This window comes from Podarcis raffonei, chromosome 3, assembly GCF_027172205.1.
Source record: "Podarcis raffonei isolate rPodRaf1 chromosome 3, rPodRaf1.pri, whole genome shotgun sequence".
In the NCBI taxonomy this organism is placed as follows: Eukaryota; Metazoa; Chordata; class Lepidosauria; order Squamata; family Lacertidae; genus Podarcis; species Podarcis raffonei.
Window position 1 is genome coordinate 67,460,416 of NC_070604.1, and position 23,465 is coordinate 67,483,880.

The 23,465-nt window shown below is 40.5% G+C and overlaps 1 protein-coding gene across 2 annotated transcripts in view; it reads left to right on the forward strand.

The window, feature by feature from the left end:
• UST (uronyl 2-sulfotransferase) overlaps positions 1-23,465 on the forward strand; it is a 157,723-nt gene that overhangs the window by 106,950 nt on the left and 27,308 nt on the right. The window contains exon 8 of one of the 2 annotated variants that reach the window (XM_053382140.1): positions 4,899-8,680. The exons of the other annotated variant lie outside the window; for it this stretch is intronic. Coding sequence (XP_053238115.1) covers positions 4,899-5,185 — 287 coding nt within the window. The 3' untranslated portion in view covers positions 5,186-8,680. Of the gene's footprint in view, positions 1-4,898; positions 8,681-23,465 lie in introns of those variants that run through there. 2 annotated transcript variants of the gene reach the window in all.

Sequence of the window (23,465 nt, forward strand, 5' to 3'; positions counted from 1 at the left end):
GGGCTGCTTCCAACAAAATATTAAAATACAATTGTATATCAAACATTAAAAGTTTCCCTAAACATGGCTGCCTTCAGATGTCTTCTAAAAGTCTAGTAGTTTTTTTCCCCTTTGACATTTGGTGGGAGGGCGTTACACAGGGTGGGTGCCATTACTGAGAAGGCCCTCTGCCTGGTTCCCGGTAATTTGGTTTCTCACAGCGAGGGAACCGCCAGAAGGTCCTTGGAGCTGGACCGCAGTGTCTGGGCGGAACGATGGGGGGTGGAGACGCTCCTTCAGGTCAGCACCAACACTTTAAATTGTGCCCAGAAACGTACTGGGAGCCAATGTAGGTCTTTCAAGACCAGTGTTATGTGGTCTCGGCGGCCGCTCCCAGTCACCAGTCTAGCTGCCGCATTCTGGATTAGTTGTAGTTTCCGGGTCAGCTTCAAAGGTAGCCCCACATAGAGCGCATTGCAGTAGTCCAAGCGAGAGATAACTAGAGCATGCACTAAATGCTTTTTTAAATGTGAACATGCAGCTTGCTGGTGCAGGCACCTGAAATCACAGCCACGTTGCTCCTACGCTCCTCTTCTTGCTGTTGTGCTGCTGAGATGTAAGCCATAGTCTGGCTTAGTGCTACATCTAAACCCAGGCGTGTGGGTTTCGTTTTGGCAACCCACTGAGGTTTGTTTTAGGTGGCAGGAGTGGAGGAAGGAGCAAAACACCCATGATTTCAGCAGCATGCACCAGGATCCTGCACATTTGCCTTCACATTCAAACAATAGTTTAGCCTAACTATGATTTACAATAGCATGCAAACCAGGCCACTGTATTTGCAGATTAGGCGTGTAGGAAGCTGCTTTGTAGCACTGGTCTTTGTAGCTCAATATTGTCAACAGTTGTTGGCTGTGGCTCAAGGTGTCAGGCAGGAGTTTCTTCCAGCCCTACTGAGAGGTGCCAAAGATTGAACCGGGGACCTTCTGCATGCAAAGTACATGCTTTGCCATAAAGTGACAACCCTTACCCATACTGCTTATGTTCAATGGTTTGTTGCTTTAAGCTAATTCCACCTGATAAATTGTCTTTATTTTACTGCTTGATCTATTTGTTTCCTGTTTTTATTACATAACTGGAATGTTACTGTATAGATAGACTTTCTCAACCGTGAGTCCGCAGTTAGATATTGTTGGGACTACAACTCATAGGAGTTGTAGTCCAACAATCAGGAGGTCCCTTCTGCACAATGTAGTGTTGTGGCTCCTACCCTTCAGAATTCCTTCTTGAGTGTTAGACAGGTATAATTTCTTGTGTATTTTCGGCACCTGCTTGAAGACCTTTCTCTTTTATCAAGCCTTTTAAGTGGGGATCTTTACCAGTCTGTGTGTATTTCAAAGATATTTTTATTGTTTAATCACTAGTTTGCTGTCCTGGATGTATTTGAGAGGAAGGCTGGGATATAAATTTTAAAAATACTTGACTCGAATAAATCAAATAAATAATAATAATCAAATAAAGTTTACTCAGAATGGTTAAGTCCCAGAGTTTTCCAAAACACTCCCTTAATTTTGGGATTTGTTTCATCTTCAGGTATTTCACATAGACAATTCTAGCTCACACAGTCATGTGAAAAAGGAACATTTCTTTAAATCTAAATGAATCGGTATACAGTGGTACCTCGGGTTTCAAACGCTTCAGGTTACATACACTTCAGGTTACAGACTCCGCTAACCCAGAAATATTACCTTGGGTTAAGAACTTTGCTTCAGGATGAGAACAGAAATCGTGTGGCGGTGCAGCAGCAGGAGGCCCCATTAGCTAAAGCGATGCTTCAGGTTAAGAACAGTTTCAGGTTAAGAACAGAGCTCCAGAACAAATTAAGTTCTTAACCCGAGGTACAGGCAATGCAATGCCTTAAAATGTTAGCCCACACTATCAGGCATTGTTTGAAGCAAAGACCGTATTTTAAACATCTATTTTATTCATTATTACACCACAGATTGGAATGGGTTACAGTGAGTTCAGTTTCACATTCAATTTATGGTCAAGGTTGTCAGACAAGAAGATAAGCTCTAACTAGTGATGTAATTAGCTACTTAATGGTTTAGAATTCCCACTTCCATTTGATTTCTGATAAAGCAGGCCAGATATTCAGTTCTTCAAATCCAAAGTAAAACATCAGATTAGGTTAGCCACAACAATGCAGAAGTCTTGGAGCTTTGAAGCAACCTGAAGGAACACAAGTCACCTGTCTAGATCGAAAATGACATTCAGTATTTTGTAGCAGAATGCCAGTTTTGATGTACTAGAAAGGTCAAGGCAATTTCTTTATACTGAATAGATATATCCAATATTTATTCTGAACAAGTTAGATATTGATGCATTGTCAATTAAACTCTTCTTCCATAAAGTTATTTTGGTGGCATGTGTCTGTCTCAAGAGACGATGGGGTGAAGCCAAACTGTTGTGTTAGCAGCACCAAAGTGACCTCCCTGGGGCACAGGCCAGGGCAGTGTGTATGGAGATCCTGGGCTGTCCAGGCAACAAGACCCCCCTCTCGGCCTCACTGATGTGATCTAAAGCAGAGCAATACGTTTGGCACCACCATGGCTGCAGGAGTTGCCAGAAGAAGGCATGCGAGGCACCATCCAACTGTCATAGGGACTGCATTCTGGATTTGTATAGGGTTTACTCCTCAGTATTTTGTTCTCCTGATGATATCTTGCAAGGCAGCTATACAAATGTTTTTTGTATAATTCTGCTTTTCTGTGAGGCTCAGTGACTGGATTTTCTCTGCCCTCTCAAAACAGGTTTCTTGCAAGATTGCCCATCTTGAGAGTAGATCATCTATAAACATTGGGAATCCTGTATAAATGTGAGGCTTCTGCAACTTCCCTTTATCTCCTAAGTGCTGACTGCACCAATAAATGCACAAGATGAACTATCCTGATGGCAGCACACACCATTGCATGTCTTTGGTATTAAAGTAAAGCCCACTGACACTCCAATCTTAAAGCAAAGTCCCTCATGCTGTGGAAAGTTCAACAAAGTTCATTTAGTTAGCTGCATTTTCGACAAAATATATAGCATATAATATAGCATAAATTTCGGTTTTGCACTTTAGTAACATAGAAAAGGAAGGTTTGTGTTTGGCTTTGCATGACAAATGTTTGTCACCATCCTGCTTTATTTATTTTTTCCCACTCCCCTGTTTTTGGCTTGGTTTCCAACAAACAAACAAACAAACAAACAAAAACAAACTGTGCTTCAGTTGGTTTTAAGGACCTCCTGATCACTGTACTACAGTATACTTTTCCCTAAGTAATCTCAAAGCCAAAGCAAACACTGTAAAACAAAATCTCCAAAAGTAAATAGTGCAGTTTGTTGCCCTCCATATGGCTCACTGGCTAGAAGGTCATAAAGTGTGGTTCTTCTCTCTTCTCCCACCCCCAGCCCAGCCTTTTTCTAGGGGAACAGCTGGGTTTACACAGCATTTTCCGAGTGTTTGGTCTGGCCCAGAGCCAGCCATGCATAATTTTTCCATTATGTGCATTTGATAGATGAGGAGCAGGGGGTGGTAACTTGGAGGAGCAAATTTGTGAGTTACTTTGGATTTTTATTAAAAGAGTCTTTTAAGAGAATATAAAGTAATGTAAACAAAATAAAAAGGCCACAAGGTATGACTAGATCTCTAATGGCAAGTGAATGTTGCCCACAGTTCAGGGTGTTTTTTCTTAAGGGGGGTGTAGTTTTGACTTTTTCTTAAAATAAATAAACTATATAGGTTTGCCTATATATTGTTTGTTCTCCTGATTCTTCAAGAGAGGGTTGGAATTTTTAAAAATTGGTATCAATATTGAGAATGAATTGGAGGAAAATGGGAGGGAGCTAAAATGTCCCTTAATAATTAAAATGGAATGAAACTTCTCATTGGAAAGACTTCATGGAAATGGTCATATAGAGTTCATTTCTCAAATGGCTCCCATGAAAATCTTTTAGGGCCCAACTAGCTGATGACATTCACGTGTAGTGAATAATAAATAGGGAGGGGGGCAAACCACATCCAAAATGTGGAAGGAGGAAGGACTTTAACCCTTTGCCCTTACCAATCAGAATCGGACCTCATGTCTGCCAATGAAAACTTTCCTCCCATTGCAAGTAGCAGGGGAGCAAAGGAGTTTGGAATTCCGAACAGAATTGCAGTGGGGGCATCGTGTCTCCTCTCTCTTTCCATGCTACACAGGCTATTTCTTTAAAATCTTGCACACAGTGGCAAAAAACTAGGGCCAAACTAGATATGGCACAGTGGATCTATGACCAGATCTCTCATTGCCTGTCTTTTTTTTAAAAAACAGTCACTTTGGTGTGCAATTTGGATTGAGCTGCAGCTCTGGAGGAAGTAAAGTTTTGCCTTTTCCATTGTACATTTCCCCCAGATCACAAACACCACCACTCTAGTGTAAATCCAGGGGTGGGGGCACAGTTTGACTTAAACTGAGGAAACTGTGGAGAAAAGCACAACCTTGATCCCCATGCCCTCCTTTCTCTGCGGTGTTACCTTTAAGGAAAGGAAATGTCATTGGCAAATCAGATAACATCTCTCAACTTTGGACCACAAAACATTCAGGTGTTGGACATACAAATGTCTCGGAGCACCCTAGGTAGGCAGGGGGGCTGGGGGGGGAGAGAGAAGCCCCCTCTGTTGTGTGTGCATGCGCGCGCACACACTCCAGCCCACCAGGAGGTTTGTGGTGTGGTGAACCGGCTTATACTCGAGTCAATAAGTTTTCCCAGTTTTTTGTGGTAAAATTAGGTGCCTCGACTTATATTCGGGTCGGCTTATACTCGAGTATATACGGGCATTTACATTTCAACAGACTATATTTGATCAAATTCTTCTTTATGTAACTCTCTTACAGAACATAGGAAACTCGGCAATCTAACTGTGACAGTGAAAAAGACAGTCCCTTCTCCAGAATCTCTTCAGATCCTGTACCAGCGCATGAGATATGAATATGAATTTTACTACTACATCAAAGAGCAGTTTCATCTATTAAAGCGCAAGTTTGGACTACGATCTTCAAATAGTAACTCTTCTCCTAGACCAGAATTTGTCATTCCTTCTCCTTTGGAAACTGAAGAGCCAGTAACAGAAGATGAGGAGCAAGATGATGAAAAGTGGTTGGAAGATATCTATAGAAGGTGATGCAAGCATCACCTTCTCTGCTGGCTGAAGCACCCAGATTTTTCATAAACTATTAAGAAAAATCCTTAAGGAAGTGGTTACTGCACAACAGCATTTAAAAGACATTTTCCCAGGATGAACTGATTGTGAGACCTCTTTTTGAGAGGGTCTATTTCTTTAAATTTATATTTGTTTCCCTTGGCTCCATAGGATCATAGTAGCTAGGACATACTTTTAAATGTGCCATTTCATTACAAATTACGGTACATTGTCACTGTAAAATATTGCTGTATATGGTACCTATTTGGCAAAGTGATGTAGATCACAGCATAGGTCATCTGCAGTTTTCTCAAAACCTGTTTTTCTTTGTTAGCATTTATACCGAATATTTTACAGTCACATTTGATCACTTGGAATTAAGAGCAGGGTATTGGAGGTTTGTATTATCATCTGAACAGGGAATACTGTTGTGCTAAAAGAAGAAAGAAATGCATTACCGCTACACTAACTCTGGATACTATTTAGGCTATGTTTTCCCCATGGAAATTAATAAGGGCATTGTTGACAAACCAAGTAGAATTGCAGGGGAAATTAAGCTTATCTTGTTAAATGTATGGGTACACCAAAGTTCAACACCTTTTGAAATTGATGAAAGTTAGGAGGGCAGATGTTTGCAGAATTTGGTGTTTGTTTCACAGAGGAAGCTAGGCTGCAGGGAAGGCACTTAACTTTACTCCAGATTTTAGATGGAGAAATCCTTCTTAGTGTATTATTCCCAGTCCTTTTATTACACAGAGACCCTAAAGGAGGGGAACACAAATAGTCAGGCATCTTTTCAAAAATGTGGGCTGTTCTAGTTGAAAGAACATTCGTGCTATGTCATAAATGCATGATTCGGTTCCAGCCGAGAGAGATTCTTGCTGAAGTTAGAAGTCTCTGTTCAATGTGCCTCATATCTTCTGGACGGTTGAAAATAAGATAGTACATAAGACATTTGGGGTGTATTCCATGATGCATTTATTGAAGAGATACAGAAGAAAGTTTACTGCATTCCCTACAGAGTGTCTTCCACTCTAACCCCTGACCCCGTTTCACAGTAACAACTGTCCAGGCATGGGCAGGTTCTCCTTTAACTTAAGGCAGGCATGGCCAAACTCGGCCCTCCAGATGTTTTGGGACTACAGTTCCCATCATCCCTGACCACTGGCCCTGTTAGCTAGGGATGATGGGAGTTGTAGTCCCAAAACATCTGGAGGGCCAAGTTTGGCCATGCCTGACTTAAAGCAAAGGAGCAAGGAATTGCTGTTGTCTTTGTCATACTCAAATGTGTGCCGACCAGAGTAGTACAGTCAGCATCTCTGATAGGGAGCTGGGATGAAAAAGGATGGAACTGGTTTGTTGGTTTACCAGGAGCTCTACTTCTTTTCTAGTGTTTTATCTCTCAAATTCCCTTCTCAGAGCTTGTGAGTATCAACTAATATTGTAAATCACCATTATCTATTGCATTCTGTTGTTTACTATACTACTTCTATCAGGATTTGAACAAACATAATTGTGTTAAGGCTCAATGACAACATGGATGAATTATCTTGTTGCTAGTTATGTCCTAATTTTGTGGTTCCAATGCACTACTCTGAAGGAACACAGTGGGAGCAAGAAATACAGTAAATAATAATTAACCAAGATGCTGCATTGTATATTTTAAGTGGTTTCTATGAAATTACATTTAAAGAGTAATGATTAGTTTACACACTGTGGATCTCTTTTCTTTTTTAAAAAAGCAAATTAATATTCACATATTGGGTTTCTGTTTTATCTTTTTTTAAAAGAAAAGATCAGATTTTATCCGTGTCTCTAGAGTCCTGGGTCACTTAACATGTTCACTTTCTCTGCAATTTCACTGCTGCTTAAATCTATTTTTATCGTTCTATTTAATATTTTTCTTCATGAATACTTTGCAATGTTAAAAAGAACAGGCTGTCGGGTAATTTACTTGCTAGGTTTCAGTGTTGTATATTTTTTGTACAAAACAACTTGGCCTCTACTCCCAGAAAGGTACTTCATAAATTTATTTGGCACATAAGCTTTTAAGATTCCTAACACAACAGGTCATTTATCTGTCATGAAATAGATTTTATAATTTACTTTAAATGACTTAAAAGCACACTTTAAGTTTGTTAATCGTTTGACTTATTTATTGTGACTTTTCAGCACATTCCAAATTCTAAGTTGCTCAGGAAAGGAGTTCATTTAAATGATTTTATTTTGATGGTTCTTTCTTTTTCTTTTTAGAATGAAATCACTGTTATAAAGCCTTCAGCCCATGACACCCTTTTAGGAAGCACCATACTTGTTTGTTAATCTCTGTGAGAGAGAAAAGGTCAGTTCAGGGCACATGTGGAAAAAAACAGAGCATATATGTACATTAGGTTAGTTGTAAATGAAAGCAACCAGGGTTTGAATTAAATATTCATTAACTTATTCACTGACGTTTTGATATTAAACCATAAGACATCCATCTAAACTTTTTATTTTTAGTCCACTAATATTTCCATTTGGAACCTGTGCTGTTCTTCACAAAACCAGTAATCCTTCTGTGGGGGTTTTTTTCTGGATGTAAAGGTTAAAGCATTTTCCATTTGAATCGCCCTAGAAAAGATTATTTTATAAAGCACTGTTTATTGGTGAAGGCCACACTTACTTTAAGCAAGCTATTTTGAGATTACTATGCTACACCTTGAATTACTTTGAGGCAAAAGGCACCAAAAGTTAACCTTTTCTAATTATATGAGAAATACAGTGAATATTTGGAACTGCACTGGCAATGTGCTTTATTGCTGTTGTGGAATAATTTTTAATGCATAGTGGTAACAGCTTTGACCCAAGCATTGCTTTTTACTAGTTAACATAGACATGGGTGTGGTGATATTTGATATCCAGGCTCAATGCTCCCCTTGTCCACAGTTCTCAGGCAACTTGCTAAACTTTAAAGAAGTGTGTGCGTCAAACCACAAACACACAAGAAATAACATGCTGTAATGGTGGTAAAATGCCTTTGAATTCCAAAATCACATTAATAAATGGTACATTTTGTGTAATTTATTTATGTTTATTTTGAAGAGATACAATAGCATTGCAGTTTTCCAAAATGCATTCACTTTGTGAACCCATGAATGTCCTTGTTTCTTTTAAAGGTACATCTGAAATACTTTCGTTTGTATGAGTGTCTTGAGTGCCACATGGCTTTTGTGATGAATTACATTAATTTGTGGTAGAATTTAATAACTCAGGCCAGAAATCAAAACTGTACTCTTTAAAGATAAACAGGTTCCAACTGATAAAAGCAGTTAAGACAGGCTTCCAGCATTTTTTAAAGGAGTAATACATATTCCTTTTTTGCAACGAGAATCTACATTGAATTTAGGCTTGTACTGTTGCCTATTGCCTACAAAATTACATTTGAAAATAATTAAATGCCATGAAAACTAATAAAAGCCTGTAATATGCAAGGTTGAATGGTGCATTCTCTCCTTCTGTTTGTCTTTCTATAATATGAGAGTTGTATGATCAGTTCTTCAGTCTTTAAATACCCTGCGTGGTGATTTAATATGAAAACAGTGGGAGTACACATGACAAGTTTTCTTAGTTTGTGTCTTAATCTGAGTGGCTGATGAATAGTTTTAGAAATTTTATATAGTTAAATAATTCTTTTTACGTTCAAGTCTTGCTAACATCTCTTAAGTTGGCCTTGACCTACATTCAAAATAACTTTTCAATATTGTACCAGCCTGCACTCAAGGAGGAAATGGTTTTGAAGGTTCACAGGTACAGGCAGATGTTTCTGGTACCTAAGGATTTTTTCTCTAGCGACTTCAGCTGGTACATGTGCTATTTCAGCTTTTAGTGATGCAAAATGCCCAGTTTCAGAGCAAGTGTAGATTAGTGACTAAATGTTTATAGGCAACTCAATATGCATGTGATAAATCACTTTTTAGCACTTTAAAAAAACCCATGTTTGATCCATCATGTAAAACTATATTGGCAACACCATCAAAGGAGGTAATCCCAATCCCAAAACGCCTTAAATAGTAAAAATGGATCCATTCAGTGGAGAATAATTACAGTAATCTGTTTGAAATAAGAATAATGCAAGAATTGCTGGGTATGATTTTTTTTTATGACTTCGTTTTAATTAAAAATCATTTTATCTTCTTTCAATTTATTTGTAATGAGCTTTAATTCCCTTCAACATCTGAAGATATCATATCAATTAATGTCAACATTTGGGCACTCTCAACTAAAAATGTTCCTCCTGAACACAATCTATAATATAAACATGTGCACTTCTATTCATAGAAATTATCACAGCACACTCAAATTCATTCAAAAAACAGCTCCTCTGCTGCATGATATTAGAATTTGTGTATGAATTGTTGATTATAACACATAGCTTAAACCATCTTACTTAAAAATATAATACAGACAACTGCATCTTTGTTGAATGTAATTGATTATTCAAATATGACACAGAGTTTGTGCAGACAAACTAATTCCTGCATCCAGAATGCAAATAAATAATGGGGTACGTCTGTGTTTGCTTTTTATCTGGTTTGAGATTTCTTACATTGCTAGATTGTCACTAGTTGTAGTATTCCCAGTCTTAGTATAGCATAAGTTTCTGAAATCAAGCAGACAAGGTCCCTATAGTGCAAGGAGTGGGAGATGATATTAGTGGGTGAAAGAGGTTATGGAGTAAAGGGAAGCTTCTTGGTGACCCATGGATATTTCTGCTAATCTTTCCATTGAACGGTTTTCCAAATACCTGAATGTCAGTACAAACAGTATAAAAACAAAAAGGAAATCCCCATGCATAAACCTAATCAAGGATATAGCCCTGTGGGACACAGAATAGAACAAACTTGGCAACAAATTCTATGCTCAGTCCAGAAGACAGCACTGCCGTCTTGAAGAGCAATGGGGGAAGTAATAAAGTATGGGTGCCAATCTCCCTTTCGGGCATGGTCTTAAATTTATCTTTACCTTATTTGTCCTGAAAACTATGGTAGAGCTTATGGTTCCAAAGTCATGTCCCTTGTAGGGATGAAAATTGATTATATATAAAGGAATAACTTGTTAGAAACCTTTTATTTCATTTTTTTAAAACCTGAAAAATATTCTGGATTTTTATTTTATTGGCAAATGAGTGTATATGTGTGGGTGTATGACTGGATTCATGGATCTGAGACAGAAGCTTGAACTGACTAAAGCCTCAGCAGCAGTAGGCTCTTTATGATAAACCACACTGGAATTTGGAAACTTTTCAGCAACTTTGACCTTAACTTTGTCTTACAAATATCACAGTGTCAAACAGCATTGCATATGTCTCCTCATCATGGAGGCAGAAGGAATAATTGTCCAGCCAACTCTCTTTTTCCAAAACAATACTCTTCGAGTCAAAGGAAAATAGCTAAGGTCTTTAATTTCCCTAAATAATGTCCAATTTTCCTTCTGAAATGTTTTGTATTAACAATAAATATACATTTTGCAACAAATACTTTATAGTAACTTTGGATTGCATTATAATTACACGGAAGTAGATTTCTGTTAAGTTTCGGCAAACTGTATGCAAACTAATAGTGCTTTCTATACCATGCCATAGTGCATGGCATTCACACATCACGGGAAACCATAGTTAATGGTTTACAGTGAATGTGCAAAGTTGGATAAACTTGCGTAACTAGGGATTATGGTTTGTTTGGCATGTGGGCTAGTGCACATCTGCACAGCCCAGCCCTGTGGTGTGAAGCCTGGATTGTGCCCATTATCTCAAATCAGTAGCCAAGTATGAAAGACAAAGGGGCTCTTGAGTCTTCGTAGCCACATGGCAGTTTGCAATTCTGTCTTGGATCACTGTGTTTACAGTGAGCAGTAAAATTCAGCCACTGCCATGACTTTAAATCATTGGGGGGGGGGGAATCTGTAGTCATTATGTTATTTCTTTTTTTCTCTCTCCTAAAGATGGGCTCTTCTTTCTCCTGCCACGCACATTCCCACCTTTGGTATACAATCTCAGAATTAAGAGTCTGAATTTTCATTCCATGAAAATGCTGTACAAAAGTTCAAGAGAAGTGTATGTTTATATTACCCCTTGGTGTTCCAACATCCTGTACAGAGGGGAGGCAGGATCATCCCAAATATGAGTCGCAGAGGCTTTGATTGTTAAGAGGGGAAGCAATTATTTTCAGCAAGATGGCTAAGGGAACAATTCATCCCTTCTCCATTTTTATTTTGCCTTTATGTATTCACATACTGTATTTATTTCCAAAAATGGAACTGTTGGAAAATAATGTACTGTCAGTGTCAATATAGTACCAAGTTATTTCACAGTCATATACCAAACATATCTTAGAGCTTTTTGTTTAATGTCAGCAGCAGATACTATGAATTCCAGTCTAAGTACATCATTTCAGATCCATGTTGCAGAGCTCTTATCTCTAGAGATTCTGATCAATGTAAACTTTTTTTCCAGCCTGAAACACTTGCCCTCTAAAAGATTTCCACAGAGCCTTTCACTGGTAACCACAGAGCGGTCTTCTGTAACCCACCTACATTTCCTGCTCTTGATCTCCCCAACCTTTAGTTGTGATCTATGTAGATTGTCTTTCTGGTCAAGAATAAATGACTCTCTGATCTGTACAATGCCTACTACACACAACAATGTTTGTTAATGTAGTGGATACAGAGAGTGGGGGGAAGGATGTGGATGGGAACAGTGCACATAAGGTACATTTGACTGTCAAAAATCAAACATGTTGATTTTATTATGAGAATTTCCTTTTTAAAAAACATTAAACTGGTTTTGTGCACACTAGAGGGAGCCCTGATCACAACAATAATTGAAAACATATTTCAGAAACTCTGCAAACAGCACTCTTTATGTCTTCATAAGCACTGATAAATTTTAATTAGGAAATTACTACATTTATTTAACGAGAAAATTGGCTTGCCCCATAGCCTGCTGCTTAATTGTGACATTTGATTTCTTTTCATTTCTACCCCACCTTCCCTGAAGGCTCTAGGCTGGTATAACAAAACTCCACAGTTGCTTAGGAAAACACCTCAGCCACCAAGAGAGAGCTCCTATCATATTGTCTTACAGTCCTCGTGCAGAGGATTAAACTTTGGCCATGAATGGGCTCCTACAAATCATTGCCTCTTGTGTTCTGTACTTTTATGAATACAGTGGCTGGGTGAGGAACCAAGGGCCAAACTATACTTTTGTTTAATATGGATGTCGCATGTATCTTGTTTTTCCTCAGCTAATTACAGGCATGGGAGAGCCCAATTCTGACTGCAAAGGCAGCACTGGGAGGGAAGGCTTTTCACTCACCCACCACCATCAGAACAAAGATTGGCACCCAAGCAGCTAATCCCTAAACTAGGTTCTAACTGTGGCAGGGGAGTGAAGAGATAAGGCTCCTCTATCTGCATGCTGCCTCTGTGGTGAGAATTGGGCTCTCCTAGATAGCTAAAGAAAAACAAGGGACATAGCTGCCTGCACATCTAATTTGGCCTGAAGGAAGCTTTATTGGCTGAACTTAGTTTGTGATGGGACATAGGAAACAAGGCAGTCTCTATCTCCATGTCTCCTTCTCTGTGTATTGTAAGTTATAAAGCAAAACAAAAATTCTTATGTTGATCTTCCAGTAGGACAATCAGGGTTTCCGTACCAAATTGGGCCAGGAGTTCAGAAAGCTGATAATGTTCAAGGATGCTTGAAGTGGCTCAACAACTTTCTCCCCTTTCCAAACCATAACTTGTTCTTTCTCTTTTTGTAAGGACAGAAGATAGCAGGAATAATGGTTGCAAGTGATGACTGGTGTTGAGGTTAAATCTGATGAATTGAAGGGCACTGAAGAGAGTAGTTAAGTTAGGGGTCAGCAAACTTTTTCAGCAGGGGGCCGGGCCACTGTCCATCAGACCTTGTGTGGGGCTGGACTATATCTTGGGGGGGGGGGAGATGAACGAATTCCTATGCCCCACAAATAACCCAGAGATGCATTTTAAATAAAAGCACACATTCTACTCATGTAAAAACACGCTGATTCCCAGACCGCCCGTGGGCTGGATTTAGAAGGCGATTGGGCTGGATCCGGCCCCCAGGCCTTAGTTTGCCTACTCATGAGTTAGATAAATACAAATTTTCCGTTATGATAATGAAAGCCTCTTGGTCAAAGTTGTACCTTATGTAACAGTAGAGTAGCTTGCGCTGTGTACACACTATACCTTTAAAGCACATTGAAAACACATCATTTCCCTCATAGAATTCTGGGCATTGTAGTTTACCCCTCACAGAGTGACAATTCCCAGCAACCTTTGACAAATGACATTGTCCAGAATTATTTGAGGGAAGGAATGAGTTTTAAAGGTGTGTGTGTACATAGTCTTGAGTGTGAAGGTGGAATTGCATGTTACATTATATGGCCACCACTGAAACCAGCAACCACGAGTTAGTAAAGGTAAAGGGACCCCTGACCATTAGGTCCAGTCATGACTGACTCTGGGGTTGCGGCGCTCATCTTGCTTTATTGGCCGAGGGAGCTGGTGTACAGCTTCCGGGTCATGTGGCCAGCATGACTAAGCTGCTTCTGGTGAACCAGAGCAGCACACAGAAACGCCGTTTACCTTCCCGCCAGAGCGGTACCTATTTATCTACTTACATTTTGACGTGCTTTCTAACTGCTAGGTTGGCAGGAGCTGGGACCGAGCAATGGGAGCTCACCCCGTCGTGGGGATTTGAACTGCTGACCTTCTGATCGGCAAGTCCTAGGCTCTGTGGTTTAGACCACAGTGCCACCCGCTTGTCCCCTAATGTCTAGGACAACTTACCTATATCCTGGCAGGACATTATAAATAACTGGCTGTCATTAGTCCTATGGAGGTGTCTTGGAGGAGGTGACTGGATCCTGAGGAGGAATGGGATGAGCTTGGAGAGTGCCTGTTTCCTTGCCCAGTCCCAGGACTCTGGCTACATGCCATCCTTCGAAAAGAAGGTGCAGGGGGCATGGCACTTATTGGAGCAACATATTAGCCATGTGCTGCATTTTACAATCTGCCTTGCCTAAGAACCACTCTGATTTATGGATTAAACCAAACTGGGAGTTCAGTTCATCAAGCAATAAGGGCCAGGACACTGGCAGAGAGTGAACAAAAGCACCCCACCATGATGTTGGGACACAACTAGATATTCCTTTCCTTTTAAGTGGAGATATAGGGTGGTGTTGAAGTGAATAGCTGTGGTTAACAGAACAAGACTTCCCCTCCCTCTCTTTCCCCTGCATGTGCTGGCTCCAAATCTGCTCTGGAGTTTGGGGAAACCCCTAGAACAGATGTAGGGAGTTAAGAGGGGCAGGATTTCTGCTGATGGGAAATCCTTGTGTTTACACAATCAATGACTTAGTCCTACTTTGACTACTGCCCTTCTATTTCAGTCTGTATCTGTATTGGACTTGACATTATTTTTATATCTGGTTTTATTGTTCATGGGTTTTATTGTTGAAAAGCTTCAGCACGTTTAATGGAAAGCGATTACTAAATGAAATGAAATAAATAAACTAGGGCATTACAGGGAAGGAATGACAGATTTGTTTGTTTTTTGAAAGGAATTGTGTATTTAATATGACAGGCAGCTCTAGGCAGAAAGAGAGTAGGAAAGCTTAGGAATGTGAATTTAACTGAGATACCCAGTGGGGGCTGATTGCAATTCTAAGTTACAGTGTGACTACAGGTGACCTTTTCAGGGTCACCTGAGATTGAGTCACAAAGAGCAAGGCAAACAGAGATTCACCCCCTCAGTAAAAAATAAGAATGAACAACCATGGAGCTAGTGGAAAAAAATAAGGTTATCTGATTTGAAGTCATATGGACGAATAGGGAAGAAGTTAATGGTACAATTATGGTCTGTGGTCTTGCCCACATCCAGTGAAAAAGGTAGAAACAGGTATGTGTGTGTGTTAAAGTAAGAGGATGAAGCTGAGGGATAATTCTGAGAAGGAAGAGTAGACAAAACAAAGCAGCAGCAATGGATCTGTTGCTGAAAAAATCACAGAAACAATATATCTTGCTGGAAGGGACAAGAATGGAAAAAGTGTCTTGATGAGTATGCATGTAATGTTACACCACAGTTTATTTTTAAAGATACATAAAGTCAGGGAAACTAAAAAAGAATGTGTAAAATCCTTTCCATAATGGAGTTCAGACTGTTGGCTGACTCAATTAAAAATAAAATAAAAATAAAATGGCCCAGCTTCTTTACAATGACTTCGGAAATAGTAGCTACTACTCTGCTCACACTGCCGACACAGGCCTCAAGAGGGTGATTCACTGCCTATTTACAGTCAGTGATGAAGCGAGGGCTGGATCTCAGGCCAAAATCCAGGTCCTGCAGCCCAGGGGTTCCCCAAGCCCAGCTGCAGATGATGGGGGCAGCAGCAAACAGGCTCACCACAAGTCCCTGGGCTGGCATGGGCGTGCCAAGGCACACCAGGGCTGGCACTGGTTGCCACAGCTTCCTTGCATTTTGCTTACTTTTAAACACATGTTATAGTAAGGGGAGGGGCAACCAAATTTGTTCATGGTTACAGAGGCTGATTTTATTTTTCTTTTACATTAAAATGGTTTTTATTGATAAGCTTATGCAGTTAGCATCGGCAGCAGCAGCCCTGCTTTATTCCTATAGTGGTGGTGGTGCTATGATTTGAGTTCAGAATCTGGACCTGCATGTGATGAGAGTGTTTCTTCTTTTTATTAGCGATGGCAAAAAAAGAAAGTTTCCTCACATACCAGGACTGCAAGGGCAATTGTTAAGCATGGAATGGTTGCAGGTGGGGGGAGAAGAGAAAATGAAGGTAGCATCTTTGGGAGCCGTAGCAACAGCCTCCCAGCAATGGTGTCGCTAATGCCTGGGGTGGGGGAAGAGGTGACAAGGCGGCCAGCGCTGCACAGGAACACCCACAGGACCCCTGCGGTGTGCCTGCACGTCTGCAATCTCGTCCCCATTTCACCCATCCCGATAAGCGGCAGCAACACTGGAACCAGGAGGTTATTTCTGTGGTTCCACCTTGCTGGGTGGTAAATCCAGGGTCTGACATTGCTAGCTGCACCACTGCTTAGTTTATGTTGTTTCACTGGGTACAGGTTATCAGTGAATCACTTGCCATCAGAGTGATTAGAATATGTTGTTGAGTGCAGGGGTGGGCTGCACAAATTTAGCTCATCAAGCTACCCTGTTTGGTGCCTAAGTTCATTTTCCCCAAACCGCAGCCACCTGCCCCACACCTGATGTCATAAGGGAAGTAGGTACATGGCTGGACAGGAACCACCAGGAGCTCAAGGTGAATGCGGTCCACTCCAGCATGCCTTACTTCTCTAGTAACACCAAGTGGTTTCCATTCCAAAGTGGTTACAGAATTTGTATGTTTCTGATCACAATTCAAAGTGTTGGTGCTGACCTTTAAAGCTCTAAACGGCCTCAGTCCAGTATACCTGAAGGAGCATCTCCACCCCCATCATTCTGCCCAGACACTGAGGTCCAGTGCCAAGGGCCTTCTGGCAGTTCCCTCACTGCGAGAAGCCAAGTTACAGGGAACCAGGCAGAGGGCCTTCTCGGTAGTGGCACCCACCCTGTAGAACGCCCTCCCACCAGATGTCAAAGAGAAGAACAACTACCAGCCTTTTAGAAGACATCTGAAGGCAGCCCTGTTTAGGGAAGCTTTTAATGTTTAACAGACCACTGTATTTTAATACTTTGTTGGAAGCTGCCCAGAGTGGCTGGGGAAACTCAGCCAGATGGGCGCGGTATAAATAATAAATTATTATTATTATTATTATTATTATTATTATTATTATTATTATTATATTTATTTATTTATTTATTATTATTATCAGTTTCAATGAAATCTGCTTGGTGTTGTTGGAGCAGCAAAGCTCTTTGTGCTGCAGCGCCCAATTGCAGGACAACTCATATCAGGTGATGGACAAATAGCTCCACCCACCTGTCAAATTTGGCCAGTGCTTCCCCACCCCTCTCCATCTGGATTGCAACTAATTTATGTTGAATGGCTCATGTACCCAGATCACTTTTGAATGCAACACATTTAGCATAAACTATCTACTTTGAGCCTATTTAGTTTGCCCAGCCACAGAGCATCCATTAAAGCACACAGTGACCCAAAATTTCTGGTACATTTGACAGTGACCACAGGTTGACAGAATCTGGGGGGGGGGGGGTCCTGAACCAAAATGGATGTGAAATGACTGTTGGAAATTTGGAAGTGATGTTGAAATGCTGAAAGTGAATTTACTGCCATGTGACATCAGGTGGGAGAATGATCACCTACAAGAGACTATGTGTTTTTATTAAATCATTTACAATAGAATCCAGTAACACTACGACTTTCTGAGCTCTTGTTTTGTGGCACAAATGAGAGTAAGTTGAATGAATGCATGCCACAGTACCACATTCTTCACAGATTACTAGGTAATCCTTTCCAGCTGCTTTCTACACCTGTGGCGATTTAAGTTTGTTGTGGCTGAGGGGAGAAAGTGATCACAAGAAAGGCATGATAGGGTGGCTGTACTTAAATTTTAGCTAAACGGTTACTTCTAACTAGCAATGGGGAGAAATCCAGTTCACTGCATGAATGGAAATGCACGTCTCCTTTGAGATATGAAATTCTCTAAATAGTGTGCACGCATGCATTTTATTTGTATACCGCCTTTCCATAGTTCAAACCATGCTCAAGGAGGCTTACAACATTAAAAAACACACTATGTCATTACAAAAAGTAACAAAAGTAGTCATAAATAATAAATAAGAAAGACATCAAAAAGTACACAACCAAATTAAGCAATTTCCACATTAATTAGAATAAGATCTAAAATAAAGATAAAAAGTGTTATCAGTACTGTAACAGCAACAACCTCCCCCACAACAAACACTACCCCAGCCCAAATCTGTATTAGGGGAAAGCGCACATAAAATGCCTATTTCAGAAAAGAACATATGTATATATTAGGCAAAGTTGCATACGTCCGTACAAATGTACACTAAAATGCTGACATATTTTCATGAGGACTTAAAACTAATAATCACAAACTACAATTCTATTTTTCTATGAAACAGAAATCTGGAGAGCTGAGTTTAAGACTTGAACAATTAGGGACTGAGAAACTGAAACTGACAGATTCATCCACCCCTATTTCCAGCTGACACTAACACTATTCTGCCTGATCATTAAGCAACCTAATAAGGATATCCACATTTTCCTCTTGCAACTCTAATTTCCTAATGAGATGTTATGAACAGCCATTTGGGATGGAGAATATAATTCTACTCAAGTGAAAATGCAACTATTTTGGTAATCCAGCGATGCAGCTGACAAGGGCTATTGCAGTGCTGATAACGGAAAGGGAAAACACTCCCTTGTGCTCACAGGCATATCTACCTTTCTCAGCCAGCAGTGGAAGTCTTGGCACCTGCACAGATGGGAATCACATGCAAGGTAGTTTATTACTATTTGGTATCATAGGCAGGCTAACCCCTGGCATCAAAGAGCAATGGAAGTCACTCATTATTCTAGGTGACACACATGGATGAATAATATCAACCCCAAGTCAAAGAAGTGGGCATTTGTCTTAGATAAGGAACCCTCCAAATTCGTTTTGCTAACTAACTGTATGGAATGTACAGTATTTCCTGGAACTCAAAACGTGGGGTCTGCAGCACGTGAGCCTATGGAAAAGAAACCTGTACATTTTAAACTGATTTGGCAAGAACAGTTTTGAACACTCTTTGCATTGCTGATTTGCTTTTGGGAAGTAACACTATATAATACGGAGTGTCCTAAAAGGTATAAAAAGATAAAATAGTTAGGTATAAACAAAGGGGTAACACAGCAGCCTTACAATCTAATTAGCTGTTCCTTCTAAACATGTAGTTGTGTAAATAATTGGATTTTTAGACACTATAGATCTCCATTACTCTGTTTGCTGAAGAAAACCAGAACTGGAAAAGGCTAAGAAATTTTTTCTTCCTTACAGTTTTGTGATATGAGGGAAAGTAGGAGCAAATGCACAGCACATCTTTGATTTTGTGTTTTGCTTTTAATTCTGTTTATTTACAAGGGAAAGAACATATGCTCAGATACATGAACAAACATGGGATGGGAGGAATATAAGTAATATTGCAGCTTTACTTCAGAGTTTTCATGAATGTGCACTTTTAATCCACGGTCACGGGAACAGATGTAGAAAGTGGGATGAAATATGAACTGAGGGAGGGACATTGTTGATGAATGCCACAAGGTTCCTGCATACAAAAAGGAATGTTTATTGTGTTTCTTTTGTAATGGTGGTATTTACAGGAGAAGTGACAAATTGGGAAGTGTCTGAATCAAAATTGTGACTCCTGATCTGTTGCTGGATGAAGATATTGACAAGTACTTCCTGACTTTGAGATCCTTGAGCAGCTTGCTTGCTCACTGGTTGCTGGTAGGGCTGAATAGCCACTCAGAATGAAAGGAGGCCCACAAAATGAATAGGCTCATTCTAAAGCCAGTGTAGCCAGATGCCCTTTTGGACCCTCAAATCTGAAATGCATGGAATGTGCTTAAATGTCTTTATGTACAAATGCAACTGGGACAACTTGCGGTCCTACAATTCCCTACTGCAATGCTCCTTCACCAGAAATATATTGATGTGATTTTTAATTCTGCAGCCCGAGGGGAAGAGGGAAATCATAGCTCTTTTTATGTTTCTGGGTGAGTAGTTTCAAGAGAATTTTTTAAATTATCAGTAGCTTTAAACGCCACATGACTGGTTCTTGCAATGGAATGTCTGATTCGGCAAAGAAAGTTTGCTTGACCATTTCAGAAATCTGTTCTCGATTTGCATTGCTTCATTCAAGTTTAACATAGCTGTTACGTTTAATGCCGCTCGTGGCAATTTAATACTCTACTATATGAACCATTGGAACATGCTAAAGCAGAAAAATATGCTTGGGCTTAACCATATAAATAAGTTAAATTCTTTATAAAAAAATATAAAGAATGCAACAGTAAAGCAGAATATGAACACCCTTACAATTTATAAACACAGAGATCTATAAGGCCATGAGTGGAATGCAGGGGGTGGGGAGAAATCAAATGAGGAAGAGCTAAGAGAAGGAAGCTATTTTGGGTAAAAAAGACAATAAATAAAATAAGCTACAGGATATCTATTAGCTGAAAATTGAGATTGGCTACTGGTTTAAACTGAGAAGCCAGATAAAAAATTTGACTATTAGAACAACATAATTTTTGGAGTTCTTCCCCCTGAAACACACTGGCAGTTAAGAACTGGAATGTGATGAATGGAGAATCTGAGGAATATATTTCGGATGCTTTGTTTGATTTCTGTTGAACTAACTGTAGCCAATTGGAGCAGGAAGGAGTCTCTTCCCATATAAACTTTCGTCATTCTCTGGAATCATAGAATCATAGAATCATAGAGTTGGAAGAGACCACAAGGGCCATCGAGTCCAACCCCCTGCCAAGCAGGAAACACCATCAGAGCACTCCTGACATATGGTTGTCAAGCCTCTGCTTAAAGACCTCCAAAGAAGGAGACTCCACCACACTCCTTGGCAGCAAATTCCACTGTCGAACAGCTCTTACTGTCAGGAAGTTCTTCCTAATGTTTAGGTGGAATCTTCTTTCTTGTAGTTTGGATCCATTGCTCCGTGTCCGCTTCTCTGGAGCAGCAGAAAACAACCTTTCTCCCTCCTCTATGTGACATCCTTTTATATATTTGAACATGGCTATCATATCACCCCTTAACCTCCTCTTCTCCAGGCTAAACATGCCCAGCTCCCTTAGCCGTTCCTCATAAGGCATCGTTTCCAGGCCTTTGACCATTTTGGTTGCCCTCCTCTGGACACGTTCCAGTTTGTCAATGTCCTTCTTGAACTGTGGTGCCCAGAACTGGACACAGTACTCCAGGTGAGGTCTGACCAGAGCAGAATACAGTGGCACTATTACTTCCCTTGATCTAGATGCTATACTCCTATTGATGCAGCCCAGAATTGCATTGGCTTTTTTAGCTGCCGCGTCACACTGTTGGCTCATGTCAAGTTTGTGGTCAACCAAGACTCCTAGATCCTTTTCACATGTACTGCTCTCAAGCCAGGTGTCACCCATCTTGTATTTGTGCCTCTCATTTTTTTTGCCCAAGTGCAATACTTTACATTTCTCCCTGTTAAAATTCATCTTGTTTGTTTTGGCCCAGTTCTCTAATCTGTCAAGGTCGTTTTGAAGTGTGTTCCTGTCCTCTGGGGTGTTAGCCACCCCTCCCAGTTTGGTGTCATCTGCAAATTTGATCAGGAGGCCCTTGAGTCCATCATCCAAGTCGTTGATAAAGATGTTGAATAAGACCGGGCCCAAGACAGAACCCTGTGGCACCCCACTAGTCACTCTTCTCCAGGATGAAGAGGAACCATTGATGAGCACCCTTTGGGTTCGGTCAGTCAGCCAGTTACAAATCCACTGAGTGGTAGCATAGTCAAGACCGCATTTTACCAGCTTCTTTACAAGAATATCATGGGGCACCTTGTCAAATGCCTTGCTGAAATCAAGGTAGGCTACATCCACTGCGTTCCCTTCATCTACCAGGCTTGTAATTCTGTCAAAAAACGAGATCAGGTTAGTCTGACATGACTTATTTTTCAGAAATCCATGCTGACTATTGGTGATCACAGCATTCCTTTCCAGGTGCTCACAGACTGTTTGCTTAATGATCTGCTCCAGAATCTTCCCTGGTATTGATGTCAGACTGACTGGGCGGTAATTATTTGGGTCCTCTCTTTTCCCCTTTTTGAAAATAGGGACAACATTTGCCCTCCTCCAGTCTGCCGGGACTTCGCCTGTTCTCCAGGAATTCTCAAAGATGACTGCCAGTGGTTCTGAAATCACATCTGCCAGTTCTTTTAATACTCTTGGATGCAGTTCATCTGGCCCTGGAGACTTGAATACATCTAGACTAGCCAAGTATTCTTGTACTATCTCCTTAGTTATTCTGGGCTGTGTTTCCTCTGCTGAATCATTTGCTCCAAATTCTTCAGGTCGGGCATTGTTTTCTTTATCGGAGAAGACTGAGGAAAAGAAGGCATTGAGGAGTTCAGCCCTTTCTGTGTCCCCTGTTTGCATTTCACCATCTTCTCCTCTGAGTGACCCCACTGTTTCTTTGTTCTTCCTTTTGCTACAAACATACCCATAAAAGCCTTTTTTGTTGCTTTTAACCTCTCTAGCAAGCCTGAGTTCATTCTGTGCTTTAGCTTTTCTGACTTTGTGTCTATACGTGCTGGCTATTTGTTTGAATTCCTCTTTGGTGGTTTCCCCCCTTTTCCATTTTTTGTACACATCCTTTTTTAATCTTAACTCAGTTAAAAGTTCTTTAGATAGCCACCCTGGCTTCTTTAGGCACCTTCCATGTTTCCGTCTCATTGGTATTGCCTGAAGTTGTGCTTTTACTATCTCCCTCTTAACAAACTCCCAGCCATCATGAACTCCCTTTCCTTTTAGTATTACTGTCCATGGGATCTCACCCAGCACTTCCCTAAGTTTTATGAAGTCGGCTTTCTTAAAGTCGAGAAATTGAGTCCTAGTATGCTTGGCTGCTCCTTTCCGCTGTATAGTAAACTTCAGAAGAGCATGATCACTCGCGCCTAATGATCCTTCCACTTCTACCCCACTAACCAGGTCATCAACATTGGTTAGGACCAGATCTAAAATGGCTGTTCCTCTTGTAGCTTCTCCCACTTTCTGGACAATGAAGTTGTCTGCAAGGCCAGTGAGGAATCTGTTTGACCTTATGCTCTTGGCTGAGTTTGACATCCAACAAATATCCGGGTAATTGAAGTCCCCCATTACTACTATCTCCCTTCCTTTTGCATGCTTGGCCATCTGTTCCAGGAAGGCATCATCTATGTCCTCCGTTTGGCTTGGGGATCTATAGTAAACTCCCACAATGAGGTCACTGTTATTCTTCTCTCCCTTAATTTTGACCCAAATGCTCTCACTTTGGCTTTGAGGTTCTAAATCTTGGATCTCTTCACAGGTATACACATCCCTGACATATAACGCCACTCCTCCTCCTTTCTTGTCTGGTCTGTTTCTCTGAAATAGATTGTATCCCTCCATTATTACATTCCAATCGTGGGACTTATCCCACCAGGTTTCAGTGATGCCTATTATGTCATATTTAGTTT